Source organism: Heloderma suspectum, chromosome 12 (assembly GCF_057233095.1).
Source record: "Heloderma suspectum isolate Gila_16-S chromosome 12, 16-S_ref, whole genome shotgun sequence".
Taxonomy (NCBI): Eukaryota; Metazoa; Chordata; class Lepidosauria; order Squamata; family Helodermatidae; genus Heloderma; species Heloderma suspectum.
This window is the reverse complement of record NC_139469.1, coordinates 18,689,617-18,712,407: the sequence shown is the minus strand read 5'-3', so window position 1 is coordinate 18,712,407 and position 22,791 is coordinate 18,689,617. Positions and strand designations below refer to the sequence as shown.

The window sequence follows — 22,791 nt, the reverse complement described above, 5'->3', positions numbered from 1 at the left end:
AGAATAGACCAGCGTTCCCCAACCCAGCCCCCCTCCCCCAGATGTGTTGGACTCCAACTCCCATCATCCTCAGCCAGCACGGCCCTTGTTGTTGGAAGTTGTAGTCCAACATATTGGGAGGTCACGAGGTTAGGGAAGGTTGGAGTCAAAAGTACTGGGCTAGATGGACTAATAGATCTTACTCGGGAAAAATGGTAATAATAGTAGTAGTAGTAATAGTAATAATAATAATTTGTTACTAAATTTGTGTGTCACTTCCAGCTACAAAAACAGTCCCAGAGTGACGTACATACACAGAAATAAAGAAGTCCACAATTGATATAAACCGTACTCGGCACAATAATACATGTAAATACCGTCAAAACATAATCTGAAAACAATACAACAATACAATACAAAAAGTGTTCATCCACAATACACAACCCCCCCCCCCAGTATAGGGCTGTTTCATGTGTTCAGGTGTACTGCTGGCCTCAAATTAAGTTAATTAATGAGAGACTACTTGACGTGTGGATGCTGTAAGCCAGAGATAGGCAGGAAGTAGGCTGGGATTTACTGGTAGATCTCTGGGTGATTTGCGGGGAATCCGCAAGGGTATCTGACTCTTGCTTATCAAGGGCAACAACAAAAAGGCTTCTCCTTGCTCTAAATTAGGCTGTTGAAGAAAGCTGGACAGGGCAGGGCAAACTAGTACTGAGCTGGATGGACGGTCTGACTTGGTGTTCCATAGATGTCAAATAACGTGGAGACCATAGGAGAGCAGTTGTAATGGCCATGTGCGAAGGGGGCTTGGGTGATGGGGAATTAGAACTTGCCACCGAGTGGAAGCAGGACACTGTGTGTGTGTGGTGGTAGTAGTACCAGTGATGGTATCTGGGGAGGCAAAGATGTGGATGGGATGGTTTTCCAGGAGTGTGATTTTTTGTGAGATGACTGTGAGCTCAGTTCTGATAGTAGAAACAAAATTTTGACCTGAGCCGTTTGCTCAGGGGTACCCCATTCCTTAATTCTATTCTGTCTATGACCGCCCACCTGAGACTCCATTTGGTGGACCTGGAGGGTATAGTAAAGAACAAAAACAAAGTAGATCCTGAAAGTCTGAAGCCTGCCCGCCTCTGTTGTAAGCTGATGGTGAATCTTCATCATTTTTTAACCACCATTAGAACTTCTCTCCCCTCCCCTCCCCTCCCCTCCCGCTTCCCCACCAATCAAGATACCTGCCCTGGAAAGCTGATAGAAATACATGGAAAAGCGGGCTTATTCCTGGAAGGAACGATTCATCCTGAATTGGAGGGTGTCGAGATCGTCATTGGTGAGAAAGGAGCGCTGTCCCCCCTTATCACCGTTTTCACAGACGACAGAGGTTCCTATAGGTAAGCCGTTGTGAACGATTCCCGTGGGCTGGGCCCCAAGGGAACCCGGCTCAGGTGGAAGGCGCATCAGCTCTCACGAGAAGGGGGGACCTGCAGTTTTGCTACCTTCCCCCCCCCCCCATCTGCAGCTCCCCACTTTGGGTCTCCTACACAGCGTCCAATGGTGCCCTGACCCTCAGAAGCATTTTTTTTGTGGGGAGGGTTGTGATGGGGAGGAAGGGCAGGAAAACCTTGTATCAAGGGCAGAATTCTTCTTGCAGATGTTAGGATCCTACCTCCGCGAGTTTGGGAGTTCACCTAGTTGCATCTGTAAATCCAGGCTGTCGAATATCTTGAAGCTGATCCACTTTATAGGACAAAGATGCTGAGTCAATAATGGCTGACAATGACATGCTTATCTCACTGTTCCCTTTAAGCCAGAGACCTCATGCAATGTTTGGGCTGGTAATTTTCTTTGCGCCAAATGATAGAACTGCAATTAGCATACAACTGAAAACTGATCTAGGTATAATAATCAAATGATATAACAATAGAAACACGATTGTTCATAGTATTTGCTGAGATTTTCAGAAAGACTTTGTTGAATATACCTTTTGATATAGACATTCAAATTTTCTACTGTTATATGTATAATATTCCATTTACATTGTTTTTCGTATTTATATTATTTCTCTTTAACCAGTAATTATTTTCACTAAAAGATGTATCAGCAAATATTATAAATCAGGGGTCCCCAACCCCCGGGCCACAGACCAGTACCGGTCCGTGTCCTGTTAGGAACTGGGCCGTAGTAGGGGTGTGCGAAACCCCCTTACCGGCTCTGCGTCGTGGCGTGTCTGCAGAGCTGCTGGCTAGCTCCGGTTGCTGGCGGACTTGCGGCCGCTGGGATGCAAATGGCGTCTGCGTAGTGGACGCCATTTGCGTCCCTGTTCTTCAAGTAATAGGCTACATAAATCTTTACGTAGCCTATTACTGCAAAGAACATGGATGCAAATGGCATCCGCTACGGGGACGCCATTTGCGTCCCAGCAGCCGGAAGTCTGCCAGCGAAACCATCCCCCCCGGTCCGTGGAAAAATTGTCTTCCACGAAACCGGTCCCTGGTGCCAAAAAGGTTGGGGACCGCTGTTATAAATGATTGATTGTAAGTGTGTTTCTATTGTTATATTATTTGATTATTAAATTATTTGATTATTATACCTAGACCATTTTTCAGTTGTGTGCTAATTGCAGTTCTGTCATTTGGTTCTCTACAGCTGTGGCCCTGTTTTCATTCTATAGCAATTTTCTTTGCACACCGCTGCCTCCTCCCTAGACTAAGTTTACGTTTATTTACATGCCTGTAAGCCCCAGCCAGCATGGCCAATAGACAGTGATTAAGACCATGCTGGATCAGGCCAAAGTCCATCTAGTCCAGCATTCTGTTACCACAGTGGCCAACCAGCTCTCTGTGGGAAACCCACAACTGGGACATCAGTGCAATAGCAGCCTCCCCCTCCTGGTTGTGTTCCTCAGCATCCTGCCTCTGATCCTGGAGGTAGCACATAGCCATCAGGACTAGTAGCCATGGATCGCCTTCTCCTCCAGGAATTTCTCCAACCCCCTCTTAAGGCCATCCAGAGCAGTGGCCATCCCTGCATCTTGTGGAAGTGAATTCCATAGTTTAACCATGCGCTGTGTGAAGTTCCATTTCTCTGTCCTGGATCTCCCACCAATCAGCTCCACAGATTGACCCCACTGGTTCTAGTATTATGACAAGAGGAAGAAAAATGTGTCCATATCCATTTTCTCCACCCCATATATAATTGTGTCTGTCTCTATCGTGTCTCCCCTTACTCACATTTTTTCGAAGCTAAACAAGCCCAGCTGTTGTAACCGTCCCTTATAGGGGAGATGCTCCATCCCTGTGATCATTTTAGTGGCCCTTTCTGCACTTTCCCCAGTTCTACAATATCCTTTTTTAGATGCGGTGACTAGGACTGTACCCAGTGTTCCAAGGTTTGTATAAGGGCAGTGTGATATTGGTAGTCCTATTTATTTATCTATGGGAGTCCTAGTCCCAAACCATCCAGGAGGCACGAAGTTGCCTATCTCTGGTGTAGACAGTTCTGACCTGGAGGAACCAGTGGTCTGATTTTGGTGTTCCATGGATGTGAAAGAATATGGAGAACATAGAAGAGCAGTTGTACTGGTGTGTATGAAGGGGGGCTTAGATGGTGGTGGGGAATTAGAAGTTGCCAGGGAGTGGATGGTGGACACAGGGACTGATGGGCAGTGGTGGTGCCAATGAAGGAATCTCAGCGGGCGAAGATGCGGATGGATGGTATATTGGGATTGACCTCCGTAGCTCCTCAGGGTTTGTGAGGTATCAGGTGATGCTGTCAGGATGTTGGTTGGTTCATCTGTAGTCTATCGCAAGTCTTCGATGAACTCCAACACTTAAATTTTAAATGCTGTGGTTATTACTTGCCGTTCAAGCCTGCAAAAAGATGCCGCTGAGTTGAATTCAAATGCCCTTTCTCCCAATTTTTTCTGAAGCGTGGGACCACTCCACAGTGACCTAGAATACACCGTGACCGCCCAAAAAGAAGGGTTCGTTTTGAGTGCCGTGGAAGGGACGATCGGAGACTTCAAAGCTTTTGCTCTTGCTGGAGTCACTTTTGAGGTAACTTTTTCCATGTCCTCTGGAGCTGCACCTTTGTTGTACTCCCTTCTCTAGAGAATTCAGGTCAAACATTAGTAGGAAAGAGAGAGAGAGAGAGAGAGAGAGAGGAGCGAAGGACTTGTTTGTGGAGTCCAAAACACCTACAATGCCATGTTTGTTTGTGGAGTCCAAAACACCTACAATGCCATCGTTGTTTGAGGAGTCCAAAATACCTACGTTCTTTGTTTGAGGAGTCCAAAACACCTACATTCTTTGTTTGAGGAGTCCAAAACACCTACATTCTTTGTTTGAGGAGTCCAAAACACCTACAATTTTTTTTGTTTGAGGAGTCCAAAACAGCTACAATGCCATTTTTTTGAGGAGTCCAAAACACCTACATTCTTTGTTTGAGGAGTCCAAAACACCTACATTCTTTGTTTGAGGAGTCCAAAACACCTACATTCTTTGTTTGAGGAGTCCAAAACACCTACAATTTTTTTTGTTTGAGGAGTTCAAAACAGCTACAATGCCATTTTTTTAGGAGATCAGAACACCTACACTTTTTTGTTTGTTTGAGGAGACCAAAACACCTACAAAGCCATTTTTTGAGGAGTCCAAAACGCCTACGTTCTTAGTTTGTTTGAGGAGTCCAAAACACCTACATTCTTTGAGGAGTCCAAAACACCTACATGCTTTGAGGAGTCCAAAACACCAACATTCTTTGTTTGAGGAGTCCAAAACACCTACAATGCCATTTTTTTAGGAGATCAAAACACCTACACTTTTTTGTTTGTTTGAAGAGTCCAAAATACCTACAAAACCATTTTTGAGGAGTCTAAAACGCCTACGTTCTTAGTTTGTTTGAGGAGTCCAAAACACCTACAATGCCATTTTTATTTTTTGAAAGGGCAAGGATGCTCCTAGCACCTACCAAAACATGAATGCATTTCTGGCCTTGGTGAATCTCCACTTACCTGAAGACAGCCCAGCTGCGCTCTGTGTATGTGGTGTTGCCAGCTGTTGAATGCTTTGCACAGGCAATGCAAACAGTCTAGTTTGGTTGACCAGCTAAAACTGGGTATCTCGGATCCAAACTATACAAGAGATGGACGATCCATTAAATCCCAGGGAAGTATCGCTGACTGCCGACTCTGAGCAGTGGACCTTGGACTCTTCCAGCAAAGGACTTGGGGAGCACTTCTTAACCAGAACCTCACTCCTCTGACTCCCTCCCTTCCCCCAGAAGAAGCCAGCAACTGGAGAAAAAGGCTCTAGCCCTTTAAGGAAGCCAGAAGCAGCACTTGAGGGCAGGAGCTCGCCAGATGATTCTCAGACCTGGCTATAAATCACTGGCGCTTGTTCCAGGCTAGTGCTGGGGTAATTTATCTCTTGCCTTAGGTGCAGGAACGCTAACCATGATGCTGAACCCAAGCTGAGGCTCTCTGGGACAGTACGTACCATGCTGTCCAGGGTGCTGAGCTTTCTCCGGTGCTTCACCTTGTACACTCGCACTTGAGCTGTCGATAGAATCCTCGATGGAGCAGGACACAATGTTTCTGTGTTTACTGAGAAATAGATGATAATGCATTCTGCCTCGTTTTTCATTTTCAACAGATTAAATCTGAAGATGCCCATCCCCTTGCGGGGGTCCTCCTGTCCCTGAGCGGAGGCGTGTTCCGCTCCAACCTCCTGACTCAAGACAACGGCATGCTGACGTTCTCCAACCTGGTACATATTTGTGTCTGCTCTTTGGGTCATAACTCGGTGTCAGGAGCGCCCTAGCGGCCTCTTTCAGTCTACTCCAATAGCTAACTCAAGTCACAGACAAGAGGATTCTTTTCAAGGCTTTAATCCTTTTACAACTTAATGACTCTTTCAGATGCTAATCACCAACGACTAAGCAAGGAACAGCAGAGTAGCCTATGCTCCAGATTAGGCAGTTGGTCCCCGTTTGAAGGAGAACCGCGGGAAGACTCTGAACGTATGGGCTAGGGAGAGATCCTCCCTCTTTCCCTTGGGCCTCGGGACACGACCGTTGCTTGCGTGCCAAACGAGCGCTACGCCTCCTTTCCACGCCCTCTAACTGTCGTCGCTCCCGGCGTGGAGCGTCCAGCAAGCCCCCCTCCAGCACTCTCTCGCTGCCAGGGTCACTATCTATCCCAGGAATGCCTGCAGGAGGAATCTCTGCCAGCTGCTGTGCCTGTGAGAGATGAGCGCGCTCCTCTCCCACGGATTGCTGATCCTCCTCAGAATCAGAACTGCTCTGGGGCTCTATCGGCTCAGTTTCAACCCTGACACTCGGGGCCGGGTTGGGGACTCAGCTAGGTTCAATCCCTGGCATCTCCAGTTCAACTGAACAGGTAGTGGTTGACAGAAAAGACCCCCATCCTAAGTTTTGAGAGAGCCAGTTATTTCAGACTGGTAGTTCACCTAGCCCAGGAGAGTCTGCTTCAAAAGACTCTCCAGGCTTTGGGGCAAGGGTCTTTCCCAGTCCTCAGATCCTTTTAGCTGGAGCTGCTGATGGAGATTGAACCCAGGACCTCTTGCAAAGCATGTGCCATACCACTCAGCTACAATCCCTCCCCTGGAGCTCTTGTGTGAACGCGATAGGCAGTAGCAAAGTTAAAATAATGAACCAGCTTGTTTGATGCCTCCTTGCAGAGCCCGGGGCAGTACTATTTCAAGCCCATGATGAAGGAATTCCGCTTCGAACCCTCGTCTCAAATGATCGAAGTGCAGGAAGGACAGAATCTGAAAATCACCATTATTGGTTACAGGACAGCATACAGGTCAGTAAATGAGATTTCCCCTTTTTAAGGCTATTAAAAAAAAAATTCTCAGGTAGGCAAGGTTTTAACTAATGCTGTGCCAAAAAATTTTGATTCTTCCATTTTCGACATTTTGGGGGGTGGGGTGGGCAAAACCAAAACTCTGCGAAAGAGGCTTCTTTCTTTGGAGACTTCTCCTTGTGAAAGAGATAATGTTTTCTCTGCCTCTTTCGCAGGGAGGGGGAGAGTTTCAGAGAATTTTCTCCTTGAGGAGGGGGACAGGGTTCCATATACCTTTTTTAAGTGTAGCCAGTTCTTGAGGGGTCTTCTTTTTATTTTTAATTTTTTAAAAAATGCTTCCTATACTTTCAGGAGCCCAAGATGCTTCTCCAGCCCAACAGTTCTTTCTGAACTCCCAGGAGACCATGTGACCTTGCCCTCTCCAGTAGGCATCCAGGAAGAACTCCCGGCTGGAGAAGAGTCCTGGGCTCCTGCAAGTGCAGGGGGTATTTAAAAAAATAAAAAAATAGAAAGAAGATCCCTCAAGAATTGCCTGCACTTAAAAAGGCATGTGGAAACCCTGTCCCCCTCCCCAAGGAGAAAATTCTCCAAAACTCTCCCCCTTCCTGTGAAAGAGGCAGAGAAAACATTATCTCTTTCACAGGGAGAGAAAAAGTTCCCAAAGATAGGGGGCAGGATTTGGCACAGCACTAGTTTTAACTGTAACTGATGTATTTATTTAGAACATCTTTATCCTGCCCCTCATCTAAAAAAGGTTCCTGAAGCGGCTTGCATACATTAAAAACAAGACTGCCCCTGCCCACAGGCTTACAGTCTAAAAAGGCATGACACAAAAGGAACAAGGGTTGAGGAGGGAAGAGGAGAATGACATGATCTTTCAGCTGGGTGGTGGAATAGACCTGCCTCCCGTCTCATTTCCCTCTGCTGCAGCCTGCTGGAATAAACTGAAGGGCATTTATCGAGCATTCTTCTATTCCCTTTCCCCAGCTGTTATGGAACTGTTTCTTCTTTGAACGGGGAACCCGAGCAAGGGGTTTCGGTGGAAGCCGTGGGTCAAGGAGAGTGCCATGAGTATGGAGAAGACACTATCACGGATGAAGAGGGCAAGTTCCGACTGCGCGGGCTGCTGGTAAGAACCTTACAGCTGGCGGTGGGGTTTGGGTTAGATTTCCTGCATGAGATGAGAATTGAAGAATTCACAGCTACTGGGGGCATGCGTTCCTTGTGCAGAAGTTCCTTCGCTTAGCTTTGCATTTATAGCAGGAGTCTTGAACCTCCTTCAGCCTGAGGGTCAAATTCCATTTTGGAGAAGCTCTTGGAGGTTGCATTCCAGTGGTGGGCAGGGATGAAAGCAAAAGGGATGGAGCCAAAAATACCAGCATATTTTAGCTTAGGATATTCTTCCTGCCAGTAACTAAGCCTTAGGAGAGGCATTTCAACCTTTTTAGAATTGGCGGGGGGGGGGGGTGTTGGATGGAGGGGAAGTATGCAAAAGCTGGGAAACCACCAAGTGACCAGTGGTTGGGGAAGAGGTGTGTGACAATCTGCGGAACCCCTGTGGGGCATATTTGGGGGTAGATTTGAATCTGGGAGTAGCACCACGGAAAACTTCAAGTGAGGCTGGCAACTGGACAAGCTTAATTTATGTGTTGCTCCAACAACTAGACTTTGAATGAGCCTTAAGTAGGATTTTGGCTTTGTTTAGATTGTTAGCTCAGTTCCCCATGAGGTGTTCTCCCTTAAAAGGGCATGCTTGCTTTAGAAGCCTTTGCGACAACGTGGAGGCGACTCCGGTGTGGCAGTGGCTATGGAACTAGAATCCAACGATGGTTATGTGCAACCTCCTTCAGATACTGTGAGTCCCATGAGCTTTTCTGGGGAAGAGGTATCTGAGGAGATAGGAACCTTGAGATGTGCTTCTAGAGCCCAATGCTTTTCCTGGTCTGAGAGATTGCCTTTATCAGAGGCAGCTTCCTCTGAGGAGGGAGGATTGGAGCCCTAGATCCTGACAATAACTCTTTCCTAGCTCTTCTATCCAAGAGATTCTGGAGACTGACCCTGTGAAGTTGCGAAGGGACTATAGTTCAGTGGCTGTGCGCACGCTTTGCTTACAGAAAGTCCCTGGTGAATGGATTGGGTGAAATGTTTTGCCGATAGGCAATAAGAATTTTAAATTTAGCCTGTCTTAATGTGCGCGATAGAAATTAACATCACTTAGGATTTGTCATCTGTTTTTTGTTTTTAAGCCTTCTTGTGTGTATCACATCCAACTGAAAGCTGAAGGCAACGATCATATCGAAAGAGCCCTTCCTCAGCATTCTGCAATCAAGGTAAACCTTTCTCCAAATCAGAGGCCTAATTTGCTAGGCTGTGGTCACTGCCAAAGGGGGTACTCTGACCCAGAGAGCACAACACAAAACAATTAGCTTGGTATTTCGTTTATGGGAAAATAGTTCCACTACTGGGAATAAAAACTGTCATGGAGGATTTAAAAAAAAAAAGAGTAACTGAAAGTTCCCAAGCTTTGTTTTAAATGCAGCTATTACCTGAACTTGTCCAGAGCACGGTTCACCAATTAATGATGTGCAGAATAGGGATGTACAGACTGTGTACAATGTGCTCCGTCTGTGTTTTGTGGATTGTCAGCTGCTTTTTGTTCCGTCGTCCATCCACAGACAGATGCAAATATATTTTTTTCGCTGTGTGGAAAAATACGCTAATAATTACATAAGTATTTACATAAGCATTTACATAATTTACCTCAGCACATAACATTTGGCGTGTTGTTCCCCATTCAATTCAATGTTTCCTCAGCAGAAACTTACATATTTTCCTACGAATTTGTAGGCGTAAATTTCGGGAAAGTAAAAAAAAAAAAAAATCATCCGAAAGTCCACAGACTTGCGCAGCCTGAGGGGGGGTCACTCCACAGCCAATTCCACGGGCCAGATTCTTAGAAATCCGCGCTCATTTTAGTCTGTCTCGAATTTCTCCAGCATCCCTAGTTCAGAATGTGAATCTAGCAACAAAATAACCCAGGAAGCAGCTGATCATGCTGGAGGAGCTCCCAGCTTGAAGGTGTCAAGGGCTCCTTGGAGGCCTCTCTCAGTCTAATCCAGTAGCCAAGTCCAGACACAGACAAAGGGATTCTTTTCAAAGCTTTATTCCTCTTTTACTACTTAACGACTCTACTGTTAGCAACTAGATATGAGCAGCAGAGTACCTATGCCCTACGTTGGAACAGTTGGTCCCTGTTTGAAAGGGAATTACTGGCAGACCCCTGAACTTAAGGACTAGGGAGAGTCCCTCCTCTTTTCCCTTGGATCCTCTGGGCGCAGCCGTTGTTTGTGTGCCAGCCGGGCACTACGCCTCCTTTCTGCGCCCTCCATTTGGCGCCGCTCTCTGCGTCGGCGTTGCGCGTCCATCAAGTCTGCTTCCCGCGCTCTGTCACTCCCAGGACTGCTATCTAAGTTAGGAATGCTGGTGGGAGGAATCTCCGTCAGCTGTTGGCCCTGGGAAAGAGGAGTGAGCTCCTCTCCCAGGAGTGACTCCTCTTCCTCAGAATCAGAACTACTCTGGGATTCTATGGGCTCAGTGTCCACCCTGACAGAAGGGACTGGGTTTCTTCTCACTGAACACTTTAAACAGAGCTCTGCTAATACAAGCTGCGTTGAGACGCTTTTGTACTGAAGATCTTGGCTGTGCTCCAAAGAGCTATTTTAGGTGCACTTGAACTCCTGCCATACTTGGTGAAATTTAGGTGTGTGCTTTAAGTCTCTTTAAACAGCTGATCTCCCTGCTGGATCATGAACAGTTTTTTTTTTTTAAAAACTCCTTCCGTTTTGAAAGCAATTTTCCATGTGAGATTATTTGAGTAGTAGCTGGCGGGGAAAGCCATTTGGCCCTTTGCAAATGCAATTCGCCGCATCAGTATTTTGTATCCTTGTTGTTGCCACATTCAGGGCACAATCTTATGCATGTGCAGACTGAAGAAAGGCCTCCAGCTCCCAGCATGCTCCAGCTAGCCACCACTGGCTGGGGCATGCTGGGAGCTGTAGGATGTTATTCTGTAAACATGCATAGGATTGCAGCCTTAAGGACCTGGTGTAAGATGCTAATGATGTTATTGGAGAACATAAGAAGAGCCCTGCTGGATCAGACAAAAAGTCCATCCAGTCCCGCCAGCATTGTCTCTCCAGGAGTGACTGACCATGTGCTACGTACAAAACTGGGAGGAATAGGGAACAGCTCAGAAGACAGGCATAACATTCCAAAGCGACCTCGATGGAATGGAAAATTGAGGCGAAACGAAACTGTGTGTGTGTGTTGCTTGACCAGGCTGAACAGGCGTCTCCAGCATGTAAAACCAGTTGGGTGTTAGAACACATTCCTTGCTCACTGGTGATCAGCAGAAAGCACACTTTTCCCCATGGCTCAAGGTTAATCCAATTCCTGCTCCTTGGCAGGCATTCTCTCGCCTCCAACCAAAAATAACAAAGCAAGGGGCTATTCACACAACACACTGACCCACACTCAGTGGTCGAGAGTGGGTTGTTGTTGAACCATGGGTTAGCATGTTGTCTGAACCCAAGTCATCTTCCCCGGAGTGGCTTGCTAACCATGCAGTGTGGCTTATTTTTCTCAAACAAGCCACCTTGAGAACCCATGTTGTGTTTTTTGGGTTGTTCAGGGTGGTTAACAAGCCACACTGCATGGGTAACAAGCCACCCCGGGGAAAATGTCCTGGGTTCAGACAAGACACGAACAACCTGTGGATCAGTAACAACCCACACTCAACCATTGAGCGTGGTTAATGTGTTGTGCGAACCCAGTCAGTACCTAAGCCTATCCTATACATGACCTAAGTACATGTCTCCCAATAGGACAGGGCCCAATCCAGGATCCAAGAACTCACAAGCCTGAAAGCAAGTTGGCACAGTTGGTGGAGACACATGGGCAACTCCAAGCCCCTGCCTTTTATGCTCAGACCCTTGACAATTCCAGGATGTCCTCAAGGAGCCAGTCACAGGCCGACTCCAGCAGACTTCCCACACCCTGTAAGGGAGGGTGGAAATTCCCCCAGGAATGCAGCTGAGATCGTTCAGCCCAGTTAAAGGAGTCTTACTCTGGTCTTGAAGGCCAGGGCTATCTCGAGTTAAAGGACCCATAGGCGGTTGCATCCCTACGTGCTGTTTTCAGCTTGGCCAGATGGAAGGATCTCGCAGTCAGAGTACAGAAAGGAAATGGAGCTCTTGATGTTCATGTTGATTGCCAAGCTAGCTGATCCAAGCAGCGTATTTAAGCTGCAGCTTTCCATCTGGCCAGTGTTAAGAGCCCCCGTGCCTTTTCCATTTTGCAGGTTGGCAGCCGTGACATCGAGGATGTGAATATTATCACTTTCCGACAAATCAACCAGTTCGACCTGAGCGGGAACGTGATCACGTCTTCCGAGCATCTCCCCACCTTATGGGTAAGTAGGTACAATTTTGGTCAGCAAGCAACCCCACGGTTCAACAGCAACCCACGCTCAACCACTGAGCGTGGGTCAGCGTGTTGTCTGAACAGCCCCTTTGTGTTGTTCTGAGTGTTGTTGTTTAACTTGGTTTGTATATCGCCTCAAGTGCCTCTTGGGCGGAAGGGCAACTCACGAGTGTATTAAATAAATGATCAGAGCGGCGTGAGAGGTGAATGATTTTGGCAGGGTTTACACGAGGGGAGGATCAAGTAGGGCATAGGGGACAAATGCAGCCTCCCCCCTTCAGCTGTATTTCCTGGGAAATGGAAGAAAATGTAAGTTCGTAACCCAGCCTTGCTCTTCTTGACCTCGTTCCCCTTTCATCTGCTGCCATGTGCCTGAGCCCAGGACGAGGCTGGAACCAGAAGGGAGCAGCAGTTCTCATGATCTTCGGCTATTGGGCGGTATAGAAATGAAATAAATAAATGAATAAATAAATAAATAAATGCACTAGCAGAATGACACAGTTGGATAATGCTCTAAATATAAATACGTTTTCTGTTTGTGCAAGCTTGTAGAATTGTTGTAGAGTTTACCTATAATAGCACTGGGCAACCTCACTTGTTAGCACTTTGCACAAGCATTTATGTAATTGCACTGGTGGCTATTTTTGTTCAGTTCATGGTTTTTGGATTCAACCCATTGTGCTTTATATACATTTGGTCTGGGTAGGTAAATAGATTAAGATATTCCTCTGATGTTCACAAGTACTAACAAATGGATGCTGTAGTGCCTGCCTGTCTTCTGTAGTCCATGTAGTCTATGATTCAGTGTTTGGTTTTAATAAACTACATATGAATGATCTTTGTTGATCATGCCTTATAATAGACAGTGCAAAAGGTGAACGTGTACAATTTTGTCTATAAGAAGTTGTTTAAATTTGCATAATTGCCATGTAATTGCCTCCGTCATGATAATGGAGACTTGGTTTGTTTCTTCGTTTTCTCCCCTCCAAGGTGAAGCTTTACAAAAGTGAAAACCTCGACAACCCGGTTCACACAGTCTCCTTAGGCCAGTCTTTGTTCTTCCACTTTCCACCACTGCTCCGGGATGGAGAGGTATACTTTGTGTCCTTCCATGCAAGGTTGGGTGGGCGTTTTGCGGTTGGCCTGAGACTTGAGGCGTGAGCTGCTGGCTCCAGGGTTTTTGGAAGGGGGAGCACTTGGGAAGCATAACCTAGGTGGGCCTCCCACTTTCCTTGCCCACTTTTCCCGCTCCCCATTGGCTCCCCCCCCCCACGGAACACTCCACATGACCCAAGGCAGGCAGAGCGGATGCTTGTCTGTCCCCCTCTTGGCACTGTTGGCATGCTCAGAGAGGCCCAGTTGAACAGGCTCAGTTGAATAGGCTCAGTTGATAGGAAAGAGGGAGCCCACCCAGGTTCTGTTCCCCAAGTTCTGGTCACCACACCTAAAAAAAGATACTGTAGGGCTGGAAAAAGTGCAGAAAAGGGCAACTCAAATGATCAAGAGGCTGGAGCATCTCTCCTGTGAGGGAAGGTTACAACAGCTGGGATTGTTTAGCTCGGAGATAAGGCAAGTGAGGGGAGACATGACCGAGGTGTACAAAATTATGCATGGTGTGGACAGGGAGACCTTTTTCTCCCCCTCTCATAATACTAGAACTCAGTGGGTTCATCCCATGAAGCTGATTGGTGGGAGATTCAGGACAGATAAAAGGAAGGACTTTTTTAGACAGTGCAGTCGCACTATGGAATTTGCTACCACAGGATGTAGTGATGGCCACCAGTTTGGATGGCTTTAAAAGGGGGTTGGACAAATTCCTGGAGGAGAATATCAATGGCTCCTAGTCCTGAAGGCTATGTGTTACCTCCAGAACAGAGGCAGTGAGCCTATGTATACCAGTTGCTGGGGAACGTGGGCGGGAGGGTGCTGTTGCTCTTGTGTCCTGCTTATGGGTTTCCTGTGGGCACCTGGTTGGCCACTGTGTGAACAGAGTGCTAGACTAGATGGGCCCTGGGTCTGATCCAGCAGGGCCCTTCTCGTGTTCTTATGAAAGAGGGAGCGCCAACATCAAGAGGGCCCTGGCAGGTGCCCAGCAATGCTGACCCCAACACCTGACAAATTCCTGGAGGAGAATATCAGTGGCTACTAGTCCTGAATGAAACTTCTGGAGAGCAATCGATACTTAATCCTGATATATTCCCAATGCTGGGAAGGCCACACTGGGCCCAGTGGGAGCGTGTGGGCGAGTGTGTGAATGCTTGGAGCAGGCTCTCAAGTCTTTCCTATACAGTGATGGTCAGCAATTTGCCAGTAGGGAATTGAGACAGGCCAGTTTTCACCCTCTCTTCACTTACTCACTGCTATGAGCGTATTGGTAGATAGCCTGGATTGAAATGGACAGACTGAAATGTGGTCTTTCCACACAGGAGACTGCAGAAGACACCCAGTGAGCAATGCAAACTGTGTGCCTGGCAGTTTTCCTTCTCTGCTGAAGTCAAGAGAAGTCTCCCCTTTGCCTTTGATTACTGTTAAGGCAGCCTTGCAAATAAGCCTGCAAAAGTTACTAGCCTGCAATTTTTCTTTAGCAGTCTGCTAAGATGCTAGTAGACTGCCTTGCCATGTTGGATGCAGAGGAAAGGAAACCACCTTCCCTTTGTGGCCAGCATGGAAACATAGTCTGCTTGCCTCCCAGCAAGCTACTAACATCTTGGCAGGTTAGTTTAAGAACTGGTCTTCTACCAAGGGGCCGGCAGAGGAGGGATGAATTGCTCCTTCATGGGACAGCTTTTTCCATGCTGGTCATGGAGGAAAGGTTGAAGGACCTATCCCCCCTCCCCCACTCCACTAGGCATTTGGTCACTGGCATGAGATTCTTGGTCTCACGGAGCCAGTTATTAATTGCAAGTGGTGACTATCAGACTAGCATTTATTTATTTATTTATTTATTAAATGCTACGCTGTATTAAGAAGCTGTTTACAGGCAGCATTGGCTGTACTGGGGGCTGAGTGAACCGTCCCGTTAGGAAGATGATAGTCCTGTTTTGATTTGCTTTTATGGGGTTTCCTTCTGTTCTTTTCCCATCGGATGCTGTCAGTTTCCTCTCCTTCTTTTCTTGGCAGAATTATGTGGTGCTTTTGGACTCGACACTCTCCAAATCCCAGTACGACTACACCCTGCCTCAAGCTTCGTTTACCACCGTCGGGTACCACAAACACATCACGTTGCTGTTCAGTCCTACGGTAAGCCCCCTGCGGCTAACTTACTCCGGGAATATGTCAGGAAATTCATTTTGGCACTTTTGTTTCTGATCCTTCTGTTTTTCTTGCTGTCTCGACCACGCCACATTCTCAGTCTTGGAAAAGCCTTCCTCTCCTTATAGCCTAAGGCAGGGGTTGCCAACCTTTTTTGGGCCCTTGGGCTCATTTGGAGGGGTTTTTTTAATTTTAGTCTTGCAGGTGCAGCCACAAAATGGCTGCTGTGGGGGGCGGGGCCACTCACAGAATGGCTGCTGTGGGGGGCGGGGCCACTCACAAAATGGCTGCTGTGGGGGTGGGGCCACTCACAAAACGTTGGGTCTTCTCATATACAGAGAGAGAAATCAAATGAGAGAGACGATGTCTCCATTCACTTGCATAGGCAGACGGGAAGCGACACCCTTGAAAATAACTGGTGGGGTCCCCCTGCTTCTTGGGCACAATAGAGGCCTTGGCAGGAAACGGGCTCCCATCCCTTACTTGTTGGGCACAGAATGCTGACTTCCTGTTGGGTGCCAAAACAGAAAACTAGGCTGGGAAGAAGGACTGAAATGGAGTGGCTAGAATCCTGAACTGCACCATTTCATGCTGCAACATTTTGTTGCAGGTCTCACTTGTAGTGTTGTTGTCATAGCAATGCCCCCTGCCCCCTTACTGCTCCGCTATCCTCATTGCCCCCTCCCCGCATCTGATTGGTTCAGCCCGCTGCCACTCTCACCTTTGGGAAAATACTTTGTTTTAAAATGGCGTGGCTGCAGCTCTGCGTGGCCAGGGGAGTGCTTCCCTTTACTGCGCGCCATGGCTTGCCCTGCCACCTTTGCCGCCTGTCTTGGGGGAGGGGGTCTTCCCCCCACCCCTGCTGTTACAGCCACCAGCACCTGCTCCTAGTAAGGAGCAGGGGAAGAGAAGAGAGGCTGAGGAGGCAGTGAACAAATGGGTCCCTTTTCTTATCTTTTTTCCTCCCAATTTTTTATAGAGGTTGTCAAGGCCTCGATGTTGGGGCCACGATGCCCAGCACAGCAGACACAATCTCTGTAAAATGTTTTTTTTGGGAAAGAAGGGAAACGGGACCCACTTTTTCCCTTCTTACTGCTGCTTGATAAGCCTGGGGTGGAGGGAAGCGAACTAGGAAGTGACCAAGATGGAGGGCGAGATGTAGCAGGGCGGCAAAGTAGCCAGGGTGGGCGGAGGTGGTGGGCATTTTGCCCAGGGCCCCCTCAATCCTAGCAGTGCCACCAAAGCCATCCCGTCCCTCAAGTCCCCATTCCCAGTCTTTTCACTGAGCAGCCCTTGACTGGCCTCTGAGGGACACCGGGGGTTCCTTGTGATCACAAAAAAAAAGTGCTACCGGGCTACAGGAATGTGGGATCCCGCCTTTTGAGGAAGGGCCAAACAACAGAAAGAGCATCCCCTCACCTTGGGCTGTCTTGCAGAGAAAGCTGCCTGAGCAGGATATCGCGCAGGGATCTTACATCGCCTTGCCGTTGACGCTGCTGCTTCTCTTGGCTGGTTACAACCACGATAAGGTAACATCTTTTCATTTCATTTTCTAGCAGCTGCGCCTGCGTCTGTCACATTTTGATGTTGTTTTGCTGAAGTGCAAGTAGGAATTCTGATGCCTGGATTGGGACATGGGGAGAGTCCACGGCCTGGCCTGGCCGAAAGCAGGGGCGGGGGGCGGGGTGTGTGTGTCTGTGTGTGCTCTAGATTGCTTTGAGATGAGAAGGCCGGGAAAGGATTGGAATTGGATCCATGGCGAGCCGGGTTTGCTTGGTTGGTGTTTATGGAAGCGGGGCGGGGGTGGGTGGGATGAGATAGGGTCTCCCCCCCCCCTTAGGCAACCTTTGGGGCCCTTCCTGAAATTTGAGAAACTGTCGTGGGCAGCACTGCAAAATGGCTGCCGTGGGTGGGCATAGCTAGTCACAGAGGATAAGTGACCTGCCAAGAGGCGTTCATGGGAAATTTAGATGGCCGCTGCCACTTTGCTCTGAAGCAATCCCAGCTGCCGGTAAGAATATAAAAAAGCATTTTAAAAATACACATTGGGAGGAGTAGGGAGGTGTCTGGAGGCACATGGGTGCCCGTAAGCCCCATGTTGGCATCTCTGGTGTAGAGTGCCGTTTTCACAAAATAAAAAATGCCCCAACAGCCCATTTCTAGCGGAAGCTTTGTGACTTTTGGAGGCGTTGATTCTACTAACTGCATTACGCTACTGTTGCGGTTTCGGATTGCGTGATTTTGCACCGGACCAATGGGGCTGCCTGCGTTTTTCTGCTCCTCCAGTTGATTCCCTTGCTGCTGCAGCTCACCAGCCGTCTCCAAGGGGTGCGTTCGCTCGGGCAGGCGGGTTCTGACGTGGGCGGCCTGGAGGACGTGAAGAGGCAAGCGAAGAAACAGAAGACGAGGCGGACGTGAGGCACGAGAAGCACTCTCCCGTGGAGGCGGAGCGGTGGCTGTTTTGACTGGAAGAGCTGCTCGGCAGAACCGAATCTCGTGACCAGCTGTAGATGTCTTGTTTGAGCCCTTGACTCGGAGTAGTTCCATCACGGGTGTGAATTTGACACGGCGTCGACAGAATGTCACTGTCATTTAAAAGAGTGACCCAACTGGCTCCTTGTCATAGAGAACATTTTCCATACAGCGTTGGCATAACGTTTTTGTTGGAGGGTCATACGATATTTTTGTTTGTTTTAGGTTTGCAAGAACGACGACCAATAAAATTTGATTTCGCCTCCCAGCCTGTGTACTTTGTTTTTCGTTTTTAACCCTTAACTTTGCAACTCGTTGTGTCATTCTGCTCAATGTTTATACTCCGCTTTTCTTTCCAAGCTCAAAGTGGCTAACAATAATACCATGCGCTTCCAGTGTGTTGGGTGGTGTGTAGTTAAGGGACTAGGGTGGTTTCCTTTGTCAAAAGAGGAGCACTGATGGATCACCAGAACATCTGACGGGCCCTCCTCGCTCTGGCATACAAATCAGGTGATGTAGGCTTTCAAGTTTTACTGTGGTTTGTGACAGCATAGACTAGCCTTCCACAACCTGGTATCTCCAGATGTTTCAGACTTCACCTCCCATCAGCCCAGCCAGCATGGGCAATGGTCAGGAATGCTGGGAGTTGTAGTTCAAAACATCTGGAGGGTGCCAGGTTTGTGCAAGCTGCCATAGAGGAAATCGGAGAATGAGGAAGAGAATCAAGCAGAGGCTGAATACATCTTCTCTTTTCTTTGATGGGGTTCCTACTTCATGCTCCGCTGTTTCAGCGGTCGCCCTTTTTCAAGATAGTTTGCATTTCTAATCAAAAGCTAAAGGTTCCATTTCAGCTGGCTGAAGATCTTTCATTAAAGCTTCATATATTTTACAGGTCATGAATCTATGCAGTCAGACGTAAGCCCCACTGAGTTCGGTGGGGCTTACTCTGAAGTAGTTATGCCTAGGACTGCAGTTACGGTGATTCTAATAAAATGGGTATTATACTACTTACACCTCTTCTTTGGAGTGTGTGTGCATGCCGTCGTTACAAACGCTCGCACTACACCACTACCAGGTCTTCTCTCTCACCCTAAACTACCTCACAGGGTTGTTGTGAGGATAAAATGAGGAAGTGGGAGAACCATGTAGTCCACCCGGAGCTCCTTGGAAGAAAGATGAGATTAAAACCTAACACATATGCACCGTCTGCTTCAAGGCTACACCACTTCCGGAGGGGGCTCAGTTGATGGCATGATCCTCCATATAAAAATTTCCCTGCATATAAAAATCTAGTATGTTGGAGGGAAGGGTTTTGCAGCGTAGTCTTTTAACAAATATGCTAGTCTTCTATGTGCAGGAAATGCTCTTCTATACAATACCCCCCCTCACTCACACACACACTCTCTCATTCTCTCTCTCTTTCTCTCTCTCTCTCTCTCACACACGCACGCACGCTCTCTCTCTCTCTCTCTCCCCCCCTCTCTCACACGCACACATACCCCTCTCTGCACAAAGAAAACTAGGTGTCGGGAGAAAAGTTTCAATTCTAACCTTCTCCCTGAGATGCTAACCTGCTAGATGCAGGGATTGCTTTTGGGATTTTTTTTTGTATGGAGGAGCATTCCATCATGTGTGTACCCCCTGACCGCAGTCTGAAATGGTACAGTCGTGTGTGTACCCCCCGACCGCAATCTGAACTGGTACAGTCTACACGCAGGTAGTGACAGAACTTGGCCAATATTTCAAAAAGAGAACACCTTAAAAAGAAATCGGTTGTGCCTGTAAGGAGCTACGCTTGTTGAACTGGTGACATGTATGTCTCGTCACATTTGATAAGCACATTTGTTTGTTGGCCATGTAAGACACGCTCTCTTTGGTTATTAATTCACTTGCTTTTTAAGACCTTTATTGTGCAAATGATGACAGATAACAATACCATAGTTACTTAGCAACCCGAGCTGCATTTTGGAGAGGACTTTTTGTTTAAATGCCACTTGATCTGTCATCCATCTAACAAAAAGGACATATTATGAATCAGACATGAATCATCCCGTATTAACGGGCTTGTAAATATTCAATATTAATGGTCCTTTTCATTCTTAAGCATGAGTGCCCTTAAAATGCCAGTGCTGAAGGGTTGCACATAAGAAACAGTAATCTTCTCGGGGCGGGGGGCGGGATGAAAAGTCAAATGCTGGCCATCCACTTTTGCAGGGGCAGCTGAGACAAGTGGCGGCTGCTGGCTCCAACTTTGATGGGGCTGTGAATCCATTCTGGGTTTTAGCCCAGACCAGCCAGAACTCTAAAGGAGCGGTCCGAGGCGCTGAATAGGAACGGCTGCTGGGTGGCAGCTGAGATGAGAGGCACATCCTGATGAGAGATTTTCCTCTCCCTTCTTAGGAAGGCTGATGATGGCCCTGGACTAGGGGTGTATAGATTTTGTTAAATCTGTTCCATCTGTGTTCCGTGGATTGTCAAGAGTCTTTCATTCCATCATCTGCTCACTGCCAGAATCATTTTTGTCTGGGATGCACAAGAATTTCGTTCCACTGGAGAAAGTGCACATTAGCGCTAATGCGCACTTGTGTTGATGCACACTTGCGCAAGGGTGCATTTGCTCAAATCCCCCCAAAATAAAACACCAGTCCTCAAGTCTGCACGACTTGGAAAAAGCTGGTCTGCTATAGAATCTGCAGGTCGGATTCATAGAAACCCAAACTTATTTGAGTCTGTTGCAGATATCTCCGACATCCCTCCCCTGGACATTTTTGTGCCTGGGTGGGCGACGTCAGGCATTTCCTTTGTCTGCTCTGTTCTTGTTGGAGAGTGACAATAAAGTTCTTGCCCAGTGTCTTGGCTAGTGTGTCATTTTCCATCAGAGTAGGACATCTTATCTGTCCAGTTTGAGAAGATCTGTATGTGAAGGGCAGTGCAGGCAACATGTATTTATTTAAATAACTAAGTTGTAAAGCAGCACAAACTGATTCTGCACAGAACGTGTCTGCTGGGCTGGCGGGGAGGGGGGCGAGGGGGAGGCTTGTTTGGCTATCAATATTCTTCCCCTTGCCTGCATGGTCTGTTGGCAGGATTAGTTTAGATTCCGTCTCTAAGCCACGGTTCTACCGGGAGAAGGAGTCTCTCCAATCCCTATGATGTGCTTCCTTGCAGTATAAGTGGGCTCAGGTGAATTGAGGGGGGAAGGAAAAGCCCTTTACGGATCACCCTGTGCCGGCATTAAATGTGAGGCTTCATTTACATGTTCGGAGTGAAGACCTCCTGGGCCAAATGGCAGCATTGAACTGCAGGGAAACTATACTTCTCCGGTACTCTGAGGAGAGGGGAAAACGTACTGAACTTGGGGGCCTCCAAGATGGCTATGCCCTGCCAGGCTAAAGCTGGCAGGACAGGAGGAGCAGCGGATGTGATTTTTGCATTCCCGTCCTCGGTGGTTTTTGCTAGATGGGCTAAAAAGCAAGTGCCCTTCAGAGGGGGAGGGAACAACGCTGGAGGAGGGTCAGGATAACTTGAATCCTGGCCTCTCCGGTACCCTCCCCTCCCACCAGAACACCCCCTTTCCTACTCCTCTGAGGTCTCTTTTCCGACCTCAGAGGGAAGCCGGTGTGGTTCTTCCCACGCCAACTACAAGGCAGTGAAGGAGGGGTGTGGATCTCTGACTCCCCTTTCCGAGGTTGGAGCACTGTCTCCAACCTTGGAGGGGTTTTCCAAGCCATCCTATGGTCCCTGGGACACTCCCCCAGGGGCCATAGGATCACTGTCTAATAGGCTAAGATTTGTTCTCCCCCCGCCCCAATTCCAAGCGTCTACTTCTACCAGTTCCTTAAGGGTACTGCAGTCCTTTACCCACTTACTTGGGAGTAAGCCCCACTGAACTCAGCGGGACCTACTTCTGAGTAGACATGTCTAGGATTAGGTTGTAAATGCTTGTAATAATGAACCTTTGCTTCTTTTGTACACATCTGGCTGAACAAATGTGGGGAGAAGTATTTTTAAGAAGGCTGTGGGGAGGTGGCATATCTCCCCCACCTCATCCCACTGAAATGCACCAAAGCCATAGGGTACAGGAATAGGGTTCAAGCTGAAAAGACAAGAGGTGCGGGACTGACTTCAGTGAACTATGGAGAGTGGGAGAAGCAGCTCAGCTGCAGTGGGGAGCAGACTGAAACTTTTTAGCAGCTAACCGCTGGTGGTACCAGAGATAGAAGAAAGCCATATACAGTATTCCACTCTGTGGAATTCCCTCCCTAGTGACCTCTGCCATGCCCTCTCTTTGATGAGCTTCTTCCGGGCTTTGAAAACCTGGCTGTTCAGGTGGGCATTTGAGGTGGGTTAGGGTTTTTTAGAGCAGTGTTGTTTTGTTCAGTTGATTATGTAAATTTGTTGTATTTTGTGTTGTTATTTGTATTGTACACCACCTAGAGTGGCCGGGTAGCCAGCCAGATGGGTGGCTAATAAATCTAATCAATCAATAAATCAATCTACACCTATACGCATATGTATTACATTTTATGTCCTGTCTTTTTTTCCTCTTGCAAGGAACCCAAGATGGCTTACATGATCCTCCTCCTTGCCATTTTGTCCTCACCACAACCCTGTGAGGCAGATTAGGCTGAAAGTCAGTGACTGGCCCAAAGTCACTCAGTGAACTTCATGGCTGAGTGGGGACTAGAACCCGGATCTCCCGAATCCCAATCCAACACTCTAACCACTGCACCACGCTGGCTTCCTTATATAGATATATCTATATAAGATACAGATATATA

General features: G+C 47.7%; 1 protein-coding gene across 2 annotated transcripts in view; it reads left to right on the top strand.

Annotated features, from left to right (window-relative positions):
* LOC146336635 (BOS complex subunit NOMO1-like) overlaps positions 1–22,529 on the top strand; it is a 70,763-nt gene extending 48,234 nt beyond the window's left edge. Inside the window, exons 21-31 of one of the 2 annotated variants that reach the window (XM_084818607.1) lie at positions 1,214–1,373; positions 3,911–4,037; positions 5,631–5,744; positions 6,678–6,805; positions 7,793–7,934; positions 9,052–9,135; positions 12,165–12,275; positions 13,277–13,378; positions 15,407–15,526; positions 16,975–17,067; positions 17,825–22,529. In XM_084818607.1, the coding sequence (XP_084674733.1) occupies positions 1,214–1,373; positions 3,911–4,037; positions 5,631–5,744; positions 6,678–6,805; positions 7,793–7,934; positions 9,052–9,135; positions 12,165–12,275; positions 13,277–13,378; positions 15,407–15,526; positions 16,975–17,067; positions 17,825–17,956 (1,313 nt within the window). In that variant the 3' untranslated portion in view covers positions 17,957–22,529. The remainder of the gene's footprint in view (positions 1–1,213; positions 1,374–3,910; positions 4,038–5,630; positions 5,745–6,677; positions 6,806–7,792; positions 7,935–9,051; positions 9,136–12,164; positions 12,276–13,276; positions 13,379–15,406; positions 15,527–16,974; positions 17,068–17,824) is intronic. The other variant, XM_084818608.1, reaches the window with a different exon arrangement.
* Positions 22,530–22,791: the final 262 nt, after the last annotated feature.